General features: G+C 39.5%; 1 protein-coding gene across 1 annotated transcript; it reads right to left on the reverse strand.

Moving 5' to 3' along the window:
* Window positions 1-4,650: 4,650 nt before the first annotated feature.
* Window positions 4,651-15,916, reverse strand: serpine2 (serpin peptidase inhibitor, clade E (nexin, plasminogen activator inhibitor type 1), member 2). The gene is made up of 9 exons (XM_058413946.1): window positions 15,721-15,916; window positions 13,903-14,193; window positions 12,357-12,584; window positions 12,067-12,264; window positions 11,574-11,772; window positions 11,280-11,377; window positions 10,898-10,984; window positions 9,190-9,273; window positions 4,651-6,874 (listed from the first exon to the last, which is right to left on the reverse strand). The coding sequence occupies exons 1-9, from the start codon at window positions 15,722-15,724 to the stop codon at window positions 6,837-6,839; spliced, it is 1,227 nt and encodes a 408-aa protein (XP_058269929.1). The 5' UTR covers window positions 15,725-15,916; the 3' UTR covers window positions 4,651-6,836.
* Window positions 15,917-16,269: the final 353 nt, after the last annotated feature.

A 16,269-nucleotide genomic window follows, 5' to 3' on the forward strand; every position in this document is an offset into this window, starting at 1 on the left:
ATGTCTTTATGGACCTTGCTTTGTGCACTGGTGCACAGTCATGTTGGAAGAGGAAGGGGCCAGCTCCAAACTGTTCCCACAAAGTTGGCAGCATGGAATTGTCCAAAATGTCTTGGTATGCTGAAGCATTCAGAGTTCCTTTCACTGGATCTAAGGGCCCAAGCCCAGCTCCTGAAAAACAACCCCACACCATAATCCCCCCTCCACCAAACTTTACGCTTGGCACAATGCAGTCAGACAAGTACCGTTCTCCTGGCAACCGCCAAACCCAGACTCGTCCATCAGATTGCCAGATGGAGAAGTGCGATTCGTCACTCCAGAGAACGCGTCTCCACTGCTCTAGAGTCCAGTGGCGGCGTGCTTTACACCACTGCATCGGACGCTTTGCATTGCACTTGATGCTGGGAAACCTTGGGTCTACCTCAAAGATCTTATTACTCATTGCACTGCACCTCGCTCCCTCAGATCCACTAGCACTGCCGACTGGTCCCACCATCTCTCAGAGTAAAAGGTAGGTATACATCTAGACTCTTCTCTGTTCTGGCACCGAGGTGGTGGAATGAACTTCCCCTCGATGTCCGTATAGCCGCTGTATAGACACTGAAGACCTGTCACAGGCGCGCCGGACTCTACCCCTCGTCAGCGCACTCGCACGCCTTATTGTAATTGATTGCACCTGCTCCTTGTTTTCTGTGCACGCGCTCCCCTACTTAATCTCCTCTCCTTCACTCCTTCGGGGTCTGATCTCGGACGTAGGGGCTTGCACGCGGCCTCTCGGACGCAGGGGCTTGCACGCGGCCTCTCGGACGTAGGGGCTTGCACGCGGCCTCTCGGACGTAGGGGCTTGCACGCGGCCTCTCGGACGTAGGGGCTTGCACGCGGCCTCTCGGACGTAGGGGCTTGCACGCGGCCTCTCGGACGTAGGGGCTTGCACGCGGCCTCTCGGACGTAGGGGCTTGCACGCGGACTCTCGGACGTAGGGGCTTGCACGCGGACTCTCGGACGTAGGGGCTTGCACGCGGACTCTCGGACGTAGACTCTGACCTCCTTACTTTCCGCTCCCTATCACTAGCACTTTCCTTAGCGTTTCTCCGCTACTCCTTTCCCTTCTTTCTACTCCTTGCTCCAGAGCGTTACTCCACTCGCTTCTCCTTCCTCTCCTCTCCCTTCCTCTCTACTCCTAGCTCCAGAGTCACTCCGCTCACCCCTCTCCTTCCTTTGTTGTATTTTCCTTAATAAACGTACCCCTCCGGGGGTTTAACTACTTCTGTTCGAGCCTGTCATTCCGTTACAGTCCGCCCGTTACAAGACCTACCTCTTCCTGAAGCACTTAAACTAGCTCTTATTTTTCCTGTTTTATGTATTGTTATATGTTGTATGTACATATTAAAAAAAAAAAAATATTTTATAGGGGTGTAATGGTACAGGCGTCACAGGCATCGATCCGTATTAAATCGTAGAAAGGACGATAAGGGTGTGTCAGCGTTGTAAGGCAGCTGTGTGGTACGTGAGTGGAAACACGACCAATATGCTAACACATATCAGGCGACATCATCCAGATGTGTCAGTCACCGGAGTTAGGCAGAAAAAGACTACAGTAGTGCAGCAACTACTCCCTGCAGCTTTTAAGCAGGCTTTAGATGTGAGAGCAGACAGGACCAAAGCTATCAAGTATTTATTAAATGTACTTGAGACACGTTACACTGTCCCATCTCGTGCGCACATAAGCCAGTCCGTGGTCCCTTTTTTATACACATGCACGAGAGTTGTGATTGAACGCGCGTTGTCCACTGCACCCGCTGTTGCTAATGGACCTCCCGTGCTACCACAGTGACAGTGCACTTCAGCATACTTTATATTTACAATTAATAATAATATCATAGGATGAAATGATAAAGGATTGAAAGTTTAATATATAGTCTCCTAATTAAAAAGTTTTATTTTTCATTATTCTATTTATTTTGTACTTTCATATCACAAGAAGCTTTTCAGTTCTGTAACTGATTGTGACCAAACACTACTGCCTATTCAAAATAAACAGAAAAAAATCAAGCACTGGGGATTTGTTGCTTATTCCTGTTGTAATGAACCTGTATTGAACTGGGACCCCCAAACTGAGGCATAGACTATAGAATTTTAGAAATAATAGACTATAGAATTTTATATCAGTGGCGGGCCGTGCATTTGAGACCTAGGCCTTCACTGGTGTCCTTCCTGAATTAATCCACCTCTATACTGTACCATCATTATGACGCCACCATGGGTGTCGCTAGGCCATTTTCTCCTCCTAAAATCCTGCGGTTCTGGATAAACTGTACACAAATTCGTGATGGCCTCAGTCCCCTTTAAATTTCATATGAATATGTCAGATTTCGGCTCTTCCCGTCTTTCAGTGCGTTCTTCAATCCACAGACTGCAGTGTCGCAGAGCGAGAATCAGAGGACAAGTGTATGTGTGTGTGTGTGGAATGCTGCAATAAGTTTACCATCCTACCCTATTAGTCAAACCTTTATTTTATTTATTTTTTTTAATATTATACCCTCATTGGGGGCTGAGCCCCCCTTAAATGAAAATTCTAGAATCGCCCCTGGACACCACGGCAATAGATATTAATCAACCGTTAAATAGCAAAGTAAAAAAGAAATCAGGCTACAGTATTTCACACCTCACAAGGAATAGTAAATTTTATTATGGTTATTTTTCTCAAAAAAGACATTCTTGATGAAGTATGCAGCAAACTGCAATCTCCAGAGGACGCAGCATCTGAAATGAGATGCAGAGAATATAGAAACAATGTATATGGGCGGGTCGCTGCCTCTGACTATTCCAATTATCCAATCAAAGGACGGGAAATTGCTGACGAAATCGTATGCCTGCTAGACGGCCCCAGTGATGCCAACTCGAAATCTGATTGGTTAAGGTAACAATTTCATTGCCACTTATTTTAAGCTACGGGCGCCTGCACTATTGATTCTGAAGGCCTTACGGCCGGGCAACACATGATGTCAGCTACTAGCTGAAATATGATTGGATAAATAATCTTATCATAAATAAACACTACTGGAAGCAGCTCAACCAAGAGAAAAGCTATGAAATGTAGAGAATAGACTATTGGGAATAATTTAACACACATTCATGGAAAAATATATTAACTATACAGTATTAAAACGCAAGTCAGTGATATACAGGGGTTGGACAATGAAACTGAAACACTGGCCAATTTAGTGTTGGAGGTTTCATGGCTAAATTTGACCAGCCTGGTGGCCAATCTTCATTGATTGCACATTCCACCAGTAAGAGCAGAGTGTGAAGGTTTAATTAGCAGAGTAATAGCACAGTTTTGCTTAAAATATTGCAATGCACACAACATTATGGGTGACATATCAGAGTTCAAAAGAGGACAAATTGTTGGTGCACATCTCGCTGGCACATCTGTGACTAAGACAGCAAGTCTTTGTGATGTATCAAGAGCCACGGTATCCAGGGTAATGTCAGCATACCACCAAGAAGGACGAACCACATCCAACAGGAGTAACTGTGGACGCAAGAGGAAGCTGTCTGAAAGGGATGTCCGGGAGCTAACCCGGATTGTATCCAAAAAACATAAAACCACAGCTGCCCAACTCACTGCAGAATTAAATATGCACCTCAACTCTCCTGTTTCCACCAAAACTGTCCGTCGGGAGCTCCACAGGGTCAATGTGCATGGCTGGGCTGCTATAGCCAAACCTTTGGTCACTCGTGCCACCCGTCACTAGGTCGCCCAGCGAGCATTCAGTTCACATGGTTATCTCTCCAGGTTGTGCGTTGGCGCTGTGTAACGACACTTCCTCACTCATTTTCCAAACATTTTGAAAGGGAGGAAGAAACAAACCTCCTCGGACAGGTTTTTATTGAAACGCCCTGCAAGTGAAAGCGAGGAAAGTGTGGCGAAAAAGGCAAAAGTCAGTGAAGAAGATTAAGTGAAGTGAAAAAAATAAAATAAAAAAAAGTAGCAATTAAGTTTAGCGATAAAGTGTAGCATAGTGTGTAAGTTACATTAATTAATTAAAATTATATTTATAATTTAAATTTAATTAATTGTAGCATTGTGTGTACTGAGTAAGTTAAGTTAAGCGATAGAGCATGAAATGAAAAACTCCGCCACCCAATTTCCTCCACCTCCGCTAACATCTTCGTCTGAACTTCGACGTAAATACACTTAATAAAACCAGTTTATTTCTTTACATTCTCTTTTATTATGTATTATTATTTTTTTTATACATTATTTGTTATTTATAAAGTACATTAAAAACATTAATAAACATTAATAATTCTTATTTAAAAACACGTAACAAAAAAAATTGGTGTGGTTTTTGGGAGGCTGGAACGGATTAATAGCATTTCAATTCATTTTAATGGAGAAATTTAATTTGATATACGAGCAAATTGAGTTACGAGCTCAGTCACAGAACGAATTAAGCTCGTAAGTCAAGGTATTACTGTGTATACATATATATATATATATATATATATATAAAATTCTATAGTCTATTATTTGATTGAGATTATCATGAGAACAGGCCTAACTATAGAACATGAAGGAGATCACATGAGGGAAAGTGAAAGTACATTTGAACCCTGGACAGGCAGTCTGACCTTGTATAATAATTAAATTTGAGACCAATACTGCTATTCTATCTGAATTGATGTGACTGACTGTTCTGGAAATAAATTTGTAAAAACAAAAGAAACTTTCTTAAATAATCGCTACTTTTAATGAATTTAGATGATTTCCTTTAAATGAATTTGGAGTGTACCTTTAAATTAATTGTATATAAAACACAGTTATGCACAACTAGTTTAGTAAACTAATAAGTTTATTTGTTTGTTACCAGCAAATTGTTACCAGCAAATACATATAGCCCTCTATCAAGAATATAGTAATATAAAGCAAAATAATATTGCTGTGTAATGTTTTCTAATAGCAAGAAAATTATATAGACAAACACAAAGCTGTATATATATATATATATGTACCTCTCTCTAACCTGTCTGAGTAATTCAATAACCAGACATATACATCAGCCATAACATTATGACCACCTGCGTAGTATAGCGTTGGCTTTTGCTGCCAAAACAGCCCTGATCCATCGAGGCATGGACTCAACTAGATCCCTGAAGGTGTGCTTTGGTATCTGGCACCAAGATATTAGCAGCAGATCCTTTAAGTCCTGAAGGTAGCAACTTACAGGACTTAAAGGATACTTACAGAACTTAAAGGACTTACAGGAATTAAAGGATACTTTTGATGGATACTGACAACTGCAGACCAGGAACAGCCCACAAGAGCTGTAGTTTAGGAGATGCTCTGATCTAGTCATCTAGCCATCACAATTTGGTATTTGACAAACTCGCTCAAATCCTTACACTTGACGATTTTTCCTGCTTCTAAGACATCAACTTTGAGGACAAAGTGTTTATTTGCTGCCTAATATATCCCACCCACTAACAGGTGCCATGATGAGGAGATAATCAGTGTTATTCACCTGTCAGTGGTCATAATGTTATGCCTGATTGATGCATATATCGGTATGTACAAATTATACATATATATTGCCAAAAGTTTTGCTTGTAGATCATTGAACAAATACAAATCATTGAATTCAGGTCTTCCAATCACTTCCATGGCCACAGGTGTGTAAAATCAAGCACCTAGGTATGCAGACTGCTTCTGTGTGGTACAGTGATAGGTTTCCACCTGTGTAATAAGTCCATTCCTGAAATTTCCTTACTACTAAATATTCCAGTCAACTGTTATGGGTATTATAATAAACTGGAAGCAATTGGGAACAACAGCAACTCAGCCACGAAGTGGTAGTCCACGTAAAATCACTGAGTGGGATCAGATCACGTTTTGGTGCACAGTGCGCAAAAGTTGCCAACTTAGTCAGTAGTCAATAGCTACAGACCTCCAAACTTCAGGTGGCCTTCAGATTAGCTAAAGAACAGTGTGTAGAGAGCTTCATGGAATGGGTTTCCATGGTCGAGCAGTTGCATCCAAGTCTTACACCACCAAGTGCAATGCAAAGTGTCAGATGCAGTGGTGTAAAGCATGCTGCCACTGTACTCTACAGCAGTGGAGACATGTTCTCTGGAGTGATGAATCATGCTTCTCTGTCTGGAAATCCAATGGACAAGTCTGGCTTTGGCAGTTGCCAGGAGAACAGTACTTGCCTGACTGCATTGTGCCAAGTGTAAAGTTTGGTGAAGGGGGATTATGTTGTGAGGTTATTTTTCAGGGGTTATTTTTGGCCCCTTAGTTCCAGTGAAAGGAACTCTTAATGCTTCAGCATACCAAGAGATTTTGGACAATTTCCAACTTTGTGGGAACAGTTTGGTGATGGCCACTTCCTGTTCCAACATGACTGCACACCAGTGCACAAACCAACCAGACATGGATGAGTGACTTTGTTCTGGAAGAACTTGACTGGCCTGTACAGAGTCCTGACCTCAACCTGACAGAACACTTTTGAGATGAATTAGAGCAGAGACTGCAAGCCAGGCCTTCTCGTCCAACATCAGTGCCTGACCTCACAAATGTGCTTCTAGAATAATAGTCAAAAATTCCCATAAACACACTCCTAATCCTTGTGGAAAGCCTCCCCAGAAGAGTTGCAGCTGTTGTAACTGCAAAGGGCGGGCCAACTCCAAATTAAACCCTACGGATTAAGAATGGGATCATTAAAGTTCATGTGCATGTAATGGCGGATGTCCCAAAACTTTTGGCAATATAGTGTGTGTGTGTGTGTGTGTGTGTGTGTGTCAGAGTCTCCTTGTTCTCGTCACTAGTGTGCTCAAGGTTTGTTTATTTGACCAGCAAAAAGAATGGTTCCTGGAAAAAAAAGTAAAGAAGTGTTAACATGCAAAATTGTAACTTTTACTATAACATGCCAAGTATAAAGGCCATATATATACACTACTCACAAAAAGTTAAGGATATTTGGCTTTCGGGTGAAATTTCAGGATACACCTAAAATGCACTATAACCTTTACAGGTGACCTTAATTTGACCTTCTCTACACTTTTGAATGCACATGTCCAACTGTTCAGTGTTTCAGTACTTTTTGCATAACTTGCTGTTCTCTAACTGGTGTTTGATCCATGAATCGACCAATAAATTTTCTGGTTCAATTAGAATTGGTATTTAAACAGTCCTCTTCATCATGCTGTTCACATTTTGACATCATGAGACCAAGACCACACCTAACAATTGCTCAACAGTACCTCGCCATTGCATGGCTTCAAACAGGATGTTCTCAGAGGGAAGTGGCCACTGAGCTTAGAGTGTGACAGAGTGTCATCAGCAGGTTGCGACAGAGATACAGAGAGACTGGAAGAGTCGCAGAAAGGCATAAAAGTGGACGTCCTTTGGCCACATCCCACATTGATGACCGCTTCATTGTGAACAGTGCCCTGCGGAACCGGATGATGAATGCCACTCAACTCCAGGCACATTTAAGGGAGGTTAGAGGCACCCAAGTGTCAAGTCAGACCATTCGAAACCGTTTACATCAGCGTGGTCTGTGTGCTAGACGACCTGCAAGGGTACCTGACCACACCACCAGGCCAGGGAGCATTTACGCTGGACGAGGGACCAGTGGGCCTCAGTGCTGTTCTCTGATGAAAGTCGATTCACGTTGAGCAGAAATGATGGCTGCCAACAATGTTGGAGATGTCAAGGAGAGCGCTATGCATCAGCCACTGTTGTGGTGATGGTGTTACAGTCTGGACAGGTGTGTCTACTCAATACAGAACTGCCCTACGTCTTGTGAATGGTAAAGTGACAAGCCAATGCTACCTGAATAACATCCTTAATCCAGTCATTGTGCCCCTGCATGAACACAGGCATAATTTCATCTTCATGGACAACAATGCTCCAGCTCATCGAGGTCGCATCATTAGGGAACAGCTGCTGGAGGCTGGGGTACCTCAAATGGAGTGGCCTGCACTTTCTCCAGACCTGAATCCCATAGAAAACCTATGGGATCAGCTGAGTCGCCTTGTAGAGGCTCGTAACCCTGCACCCCAGAACCTCAATGACCTGAGGGCCACCCTTCAAGAAGAGTGGAATGCCATGCCTCAGCAGACAATAAGTCGACTCGTGAACAGCATGAGACGTCGTAGTCAAGCTGTAATTGATGGTCAAGGGCACATGACAAATTATTGAGACATCGACATTTTTTGTTGTGGCATACCCACCACTGTTGTTGGCTTTTGTTTCAATAATCTTTTTTTGCGATGAGGAAATCACCATTGCATGCTTCTACTTAAATGCCCTACTTTCATGATATAATATCACTGTAGCATGAACTTTTTACATTTTCCATAAATTTCACCCAAAAGCCAAATATTCTTAACTTTTTGTGACATTTTCTGTTCGCACATTTTCTGTTCGACCCTTGGCCTTGCCTATATAAAACGATGTCTGATGGTTCTGTCGAAAAGACAAAAGTTATCTGCATTTATTGTAGATGTGAATTAAGTTACCACCGCAGCAGGTCAAGTTTAAAATATCACTTGAGCTCTCCTGCCCCTCGCCAAAGGCAGACAACAGTAGATTGTTTTCAGCGGAGACGGATGGACAACTCCACAAGGATGGGAGGTAATAGGAACCTGTGGTTATTCTATGTTCTTTTCTTCATGTGTTTAATAGTCATGTACAAGTTATTTGAAAAACATGTCTATGTTCTTTATGCTCTATATTTAAGATGGTTTCAGTAATAAATGTACACTTTGCATCTTTAGAAGAAGTGATCTGGCCTGTTGTGTGAACAAGCAATGTAAACAGACTTGTGTAAGTAAATAGCTCAGTGCAAAGAAAGAAGTAATGGGAACCTGGGGTTTTTTCTATGTTCTTTTTTTTTCATATGTTTAAGAGACATGAACAAGTTCTTTGAAAAATATCTATGACCTTTGAAAAATGTCTAGTCTTCATGATCTATGTTGAGTATGGTTTCACTAATAATAAACAACATACATTTCAATATTTGTCCATGCCCATGTTGTTTAGGGTATTAAAAACTTGAAAAATATTCATTTAAGGGTTACATTTCGAACGGATAAAAATGTGCAATTAAGTTGCAATTAATCACGAGTTAACTCGTGATTAAATCTTAAATCGTGATTAAATATATATGAACAAAATACCTGTAGAATTGTGTTTGATGAAGAACAAGAATGGTCTATCTATAATCACCACTGGAGGAGATGACCTGGCCATCAAAATTGCAGCTACAGGGAAGGAAGGAAGGAAGGAAGGCAGGAAGGCAGGAAGGAAGGAAGGAAGGAAGGAAAGAAAGAAAGAAAGAAAGAAAGTGTTAGATACATTTATTACTCTTATATTTTTGTCTGTTTTTTTTCTTTGCTGCTTCAAATATTATTGAAGGCCAAATCTGAATTAATCTTATATCAAATATAAAAATCATCAGCTCTCAGCTGTGGACAGAAAAGGAGGTGGGCCAAACTGGTAGGTAAAGTGTGATGATTCACACATCCTATTACCACCAGTCTACTACTTTATCTCTTTTTGCTTTCAGTGACTCCTCTAACCAGTGAGAGAGAGAGCAATATAAGCCTCCTCATTCAAGCCCAACACTAAATGCCCATGAACCTGCACAACAAGCAACAGTTGCATTCCAAAGCCCTAATGGCTAATTTTGGCCAGGCATTTATGCCGATGTTTAAAGGTGGTGTTCGGCATGTCATGAATGTCAGCTGGTAAATCCACTGACCAGCCTAAAAGTAATGATTACCAATAATTTGGGTCCCCTTCAAAAGAATTACCATGGACTTTGACAGGCCAAGGTGCACAGTAGTATAATTTTTATGTGTTAGTCCTAGTGGATTCTACATCACCACATCCAGAAGCAGTGCCTCTGTGCAACATCTCAGCATGCAGTGGAGTCACGATTCTGAGTCAGGTTCCAGAGAAGAAATTGTCACCAACTGAATTTTCCTTGTTTCCTAAGTATACACTGCACAAAGTCAGTAGTTGGTTTGGGGAACTTTGGCAGCAAATAGAGCTAGGGTTACGGGTAGGCTGTGCATTGGCTGATGTTGGAGTTATTTCCTGTTCTGTGTTGTGTTTTGCTATCACTTTCCCCACTAGATTCTTCTAACTGTGTACAATGTCACCTCTGTTTCTTTGTTTACTGCTCTTACCTCCCTTTGCATTAGTTCACTCATTCAATATATACTATATTGATATTATTTGTGGAAACTTGGTGTCACAAAGTTGAAAGCACACAACTGTATGATGTATTTATAAGCTGTACAATTACAATTACAATTTCCCTTCACTGGAACTAAAGAGCTTAGTCAAAACATGTTCTAGCATGACAATACTCCTGTACTAAAAGTGACATCCATAAAGACAAGGTGTGTTAAGGTTGAAGTGGAAGCACTTTTGAGATGAACTAGAACCCCAGACCTCCTCACCCACTATATAGCCTGAAATACATAGAATGTCAGTGTCTCTCTGGAGGCTATATAGGCAAATCCCTACAGCCATGTTTTATGTTGTCCAAAACCTTTTGGTGATTTAGTGTATATCTACAGTCCTATTTGGAATAAGATCTGGATATCTAAGCAGCCTAGTTCTCATTTGGTAAGCATTTGTAACCTACAGCCACTATGTGATTTATATTCACCAACTGTGTTTAAATGTACTTGAATTATATGATTGCCTGCTAGGCTTCATACAAGGTTTGTAGGCAGATTAAAAAAGCAAGCTAGCTATGTACACTCACCAGACACACCTTTGCTTCCTTCCAAGTTTTATTCTTCTTCACCATAAGATTCACCACTTTATATGTCATACAGCATTACAAGCTGTGAAATGTTAACACACACTTACTAGTTGCAGCAGCTGCTTTAGTTCCATCCTCATTAACCTCTATCTTGATTTTCTGTAGAGCATTGGAAATATGAAGGGGTTCTGAACCTGAGAAAAAACATAATTTAACTACTGTGTATTACCATCACAGGAGGCAAATATTAACTTTATAATATTCACCATGTATTATGGCATCATAACACATGTTTAGCATTTCACTACAAATCTGCCACAGCAAATAAACCTAATGACCAAATTATCAAGTCAAGTCAAATCAGGGTGCTTTTATTGTCATGTTGATCATGTATAGCTGATTCAATACACAGTAAAATGAAACAATGTTCCTCCAGGACCCTGGTGCTACTTAAAGCAAAAGGGGACAATCAATAATCATTGTACTTACTGAGGAGACGAAAGTCAGCTTTTCCCTCAGTAAAAATGTCTGTTATACCAAGAGCACACAAAGGACTCTTTAAATCCATCTTCATCTCTGCTGTGAACCTATCCACAGAGGGTAACAGAAACTTTAAAAGACTTATAAAAAATCAAGAAAAAAACAGGTGACAAACGGAAATAAATTGTTTTTCTTTTTTCAGATTTTGTATTTGTATTTAGTATATAAAGCATAAAGTCTTGTGCTATACGTAATATTCCTAAACACAACAAAAGTTCAAATACATTATTTTACATTTCTCACTTTGGCAACGAGAGACGGATCTTTCCATGATGCATCAGTTTGGCCCAACCATGCACTGTTTCCAAGGTGAGATGAGGTAAGATTGTTGACAATGGTGTTACCCTTTCAGAAGGAAATGCAATGAACATGCTTGTGTGATTGCCATGATAGGGTAACTCTATAACCTTATATTTCACACCATCAGGAGTATTTGCCCAACCTAAGTGAACAGAACAGGGTTTAATTACCAAAATAGCAAATGAATCAAAATAGCAAATAAATAGCAAAATTATTATCTGAACGATTTTTTTTAATGAAACAGAGTACAAAATACTAACTAAGCATGGTGACTGTAACAAAAATGAACTACTACAATGTATTAAATGAAACTGGGTTGATTAATATTTTTTTTAAAAATTAGTAAATTTCAAACAATGGGTAAAAACAGGTATATATGTTGATAAAAAATAAAATTAATTCAATTTATTTTTAATATTTAATATAATAGTCTCACCAGTTTTAAAGACAGATAGTTGGGACATCATTGGCACTTTGTAAGACTTTCCATCTCCACCTGTAAAGCTCTTAATCTTGGTGCTCTGTACAGGGAAGCGGGACTTCCACATTCCTTTAAAGTAGATTGAGTTTACTACCACTAGTCGTGTCAGGGATGGGTCCAACATATCTGGTTTCAAAAGACTGTTGATGTGGCCTGATGGGAACGTTTGAGGAAACAAATTATACCATTATACCTTTATTTGAGCAGATAATTGTGGTTAAATGTTTTTCAACAGTGTTTCATACCTTTTGTGTGGTTCTTGATCCACCTGTTGATGAAATCTGCAGATTGCTTAGGGTTGTTGTAGTTAAGGGCATGGCTATCACAAAAGAAATTGTCCCTAATGGTATTCAGGAAATTTGTGTAAATGTTGAAACCTTCCTGTGGAAAAAGTGCATTGGCGATGGTTATGAAGCTGGTTTTGGCCTTAGATGTCAGGATCTTATGCAGCTTCTGTAGCATCTTATAGGGACCTGAGGAAAAGCACAGCTTTTTAGTTCAATTGTCAATTACAATGACGATATCTCTGATCTGCCACCTGCTGCTGACAGAATCGTACCTGCTGCTCCCATCTGCATGGAATCTCCTTTGTGGGAGGACACTGTGAGAGCCATGAATGTGTAGAACATCTGATTTTATATAAGACTATGCTTATAACAGCATATTGAACATTTTACTAAGGTCGGCCCAGGGGTGCTCAAGGCTCACTGATCGCTATATTGTATATATGTTTAGTGTTAGAAGACAATGGTGATGAACTGCTATGATTCGTGAATGCTAAACTAAGCCTTTGATATACAGCATATAGTCATTTTATATATGTCAGTAGAAGAGACCTTCCTGTTTTTAATGATTCTGCTGATGGACTAATTAAGATTAAAATGTATGTTTTTTTTTATTTTATTTAAAACTACAACATAATACTTAAGTTAAATTACTCAAGTACTTTTACCACATTTTATTTAGAACATATGCCTAAAGACAAATATAATATAAAGTAAAATTATGTGTGGGCTACTGTTGTCTATCTTGTGTTACTACAAGATTAAAAGGTTACACTGCTAACTAGAAATGCACCGTACACTGAATAAAAAGGTGTAATTAAAGCTTGGGTTTAAAATCAGCTTTACAAAACTGCCTTTATATTACCTTACTTTAATTTGTCATATATCATTGTGTTAATTGAACAGCATCTGACTTGTTAAAGTATTAGGCTTAGATTGAGATTGTTTTGACATATTCAAGCTGCTCTGTTAGTCTGTTCATAAAAACATAAATAGTTAAAAAAAAGTGAATTACAGCATTAGAGGATAAAGCTAATTGCACTGTTGACCAAGAAACAAGAAAAAAAAATGTTATTGACTGTATCCATAATTTCTCATTGTGAGAACATAAAAAGGTGGTGGATTTGGGTAGCTTGAGTCCCTGATGTTCTGCTTCAAGCCCCTGGTCTTTTTATGATTATTTCTTTGTGTTAATGTGTTGATCTTGATATGTTGTTTAAAATGAAGCAGAGCACTGCTTGGTCCCCTCTCAAGAAGAGCATTGCTTGGTCCCCCCTTTGCATTGCTTTTTTTCTTTCTCAAGCAGAGCATTGCTCAGCCTGAGATAAAGTTAAGTAGGGCCACTGGGTGTTGAGCCTCCCATAAAGCTCTAGAAACAGCCCTAATTCTACATATTGAGCATTCTGATTTGTACATGGGTTTGGTAACATCACCCAATTTTTTAGAAAACAAAAGACATAGGAAATTTAGAAAAACAGAAGCTTTAAAAGAAAACCAATACTCTCACCTTTATTGTTATATCGGAGTCCTGAAAGAAGCTGTTGCTTTGTATTTCCATGAGCCCCTGGCAACAGTATCCCCAAAATAGTAGCTACACCATGAGGGGAGAGCACCACATTTTCATGTGGCTTCTGTTGGACCATTTGAAGGAAAACCTGCAGCCCCAAGTCTGAGCCTAGCTTGTCATAAGATGGAGACACCGACTGAGCCACAGCTCCATGCAACACATGAAATTCCAGTAACACAGGCATCCACAACAACATGCACAAACTGGCCAGGGAAGATTTCCTCAGAGACCCTGAGAGAGAGAGAGAGAGAGAGAGAGAGAGAGAGAGAGGGATGAAGATAGAGAGGGGGGTATTGTATTTCTTATTTAGAATCCAATTATTTATTTTTCCTAATCCTAATGATACTGTGATTAAGTGATTTAGTACATGAAAATAATCAATGTATTTACCACACTTATCACATGCCCCTTTGCATGCACTATAATGACTTTCTGTTATTTTTTTCAATCAAATATTAGTGATCTAAAATCCATTATAATGTCAATTAATTTGTCAATGAACTGAATAATGTCAATGAACTGAATCAGTTTTACTGTACATACAGTCCCCTCCTAAACCAATGGAACAACAAGGTCAGTTAATTTGTTTGTGTGTTTTACTTTTACGTAAGCAAATAAAAGGTCTGGCATTGATTAAAAGTGTGGCATTTTCATTCGGAAACTGTTACTGTTAATACTCAGTGTAAAAGTGCAAAGATACAAAGATAGTTAGTTACCCTTCAGGGTAACTGTTTCCCTTGTATAAATAGATGATGATGTGTATAGGGCTATATTATCTGCTCAAGTTCAACCAAATGTTTCAAAACCCATTTGATGGTGCTTCTCAGAAGTGGAAGGCCAAATCTATCATCTGACCTGAATCCAACTGCACATGAATTTAACTTGCATCTGCAGCAAAGGCCTGCCACAGCATTACCAGTGATAAAACTGTCGTCTTGTGATGTCTGTGAGTTACAGAGTTCACTGACTGCAAACGATTTCCAAACAAGTATTAAAAATGACCATTTAATTTAGATTATGTTACTTTGTCCAATCATATTTGGTCCTTTAAAAGGGGAGAATGACAGATGAAAAATGCTTTGCAAAAAATGTAAATGGAACAACTTGGCTGCGACTGGCTATGGAGAACAAGGTTCAGGCCTTGGTTTTTGAAAGGTAACATAGCAAGTAGTCATGCAGAAACCTTGCATTTCAGGTATACCTAAAAAAGTGATAAGGGTTCTCAACTGAACTACTGTATAAGAATCTAAGGAGACCATTGAAAACAAATACAATTAAATTGTCTAATAAAAATATTGTACATTTTTGCAGCATGTACGTCACTAAAATTTTGATCTAGGGCCCAGTTAGCACATCAAGGAATTTTGCCAACAATTCCTACTTTCCTGTTCATGTGTTAGAGATATTAGATCACAACACATACAAGATCTCATCACTGTTTGCTTTATTCCTACACATAACCCATGTAATTAACTTTGCACGAAATGTTTTTTTTGTAATACTCTCTGTGCCTAAAGATTAGTACAAAGCCGTCTAATTCATTATACATTTGAGAAGGTTAAATAACTTCAACGCCATATCTCCAGGTATATTACAACAATCTCACAAAGTTACAAATGCAAATCTCGGTGTATGATCGGAATCCTATTCCTGCAATGTAAGCCTTTTAACAACCACCGGTAACTAAAAAAGGTGTACACGTGGCGATTTGAGTAAATATCCAAAGCCTCGATTTAAACAAAGAAGAGTACAACTCACCCATTGTTGTGTCTCGGGCAGGGCCAGAGAAAATACAGCAGAGTTTACTTTTTACTTTACGAGCTTCCCCTTTTTAATCGGGGCGGGGGTAAAGACTTTTGGCTCCGCTTTGCTTTAGCTTTTTTTTTTTATACTACTCTTGATTATAACAAAGATCATGAAACCTCTCTTTGGGATGTGGATGGCTGATGTGACACTTGATGTCTTAAAAAGACAGTATTGTACACTGTATAAAGCATTCTATAATCCCCTCAGTTTTAATTCCCAGACTTGGCACAGCCACAGTGACGTGTTCTGTTGATGTAATTTATTTTATGTTTTTTTGTCATTATTCTGCTTTATTATCTATTTTATTTATTAAGTATCAGTTCAACGCATTTTTTGTTTGCATGGCGCTTTTAAAAATACAGATTAAAGCTTTACAAAAATCCATGTAACAGCGGAGTAGCCAGGAATTCACTTCAGAGGTACAGTAATAAGGAATTGACATTTAATCTTATAACAGCTTATAACTTTTTTTTTCTTCCTGTCCCAGCAGGAGACCTCCTG

The sequence above is a fragment of the Hemibagrus wyckioides genome, linkage group LG17 (assembly GCF_019097595.1).
Source record: "Hemibagrus wyckioides isolate EC202008001 linkage group LG17, SWU_Hwy_1.0, whole genome shotgun sequence".
NCBI lineage: Eukaryota > Metazoa > Chordata > Actinopteri > Siluriformes > Bagridae > Hemibagrus > Hemibagrus wyckioides.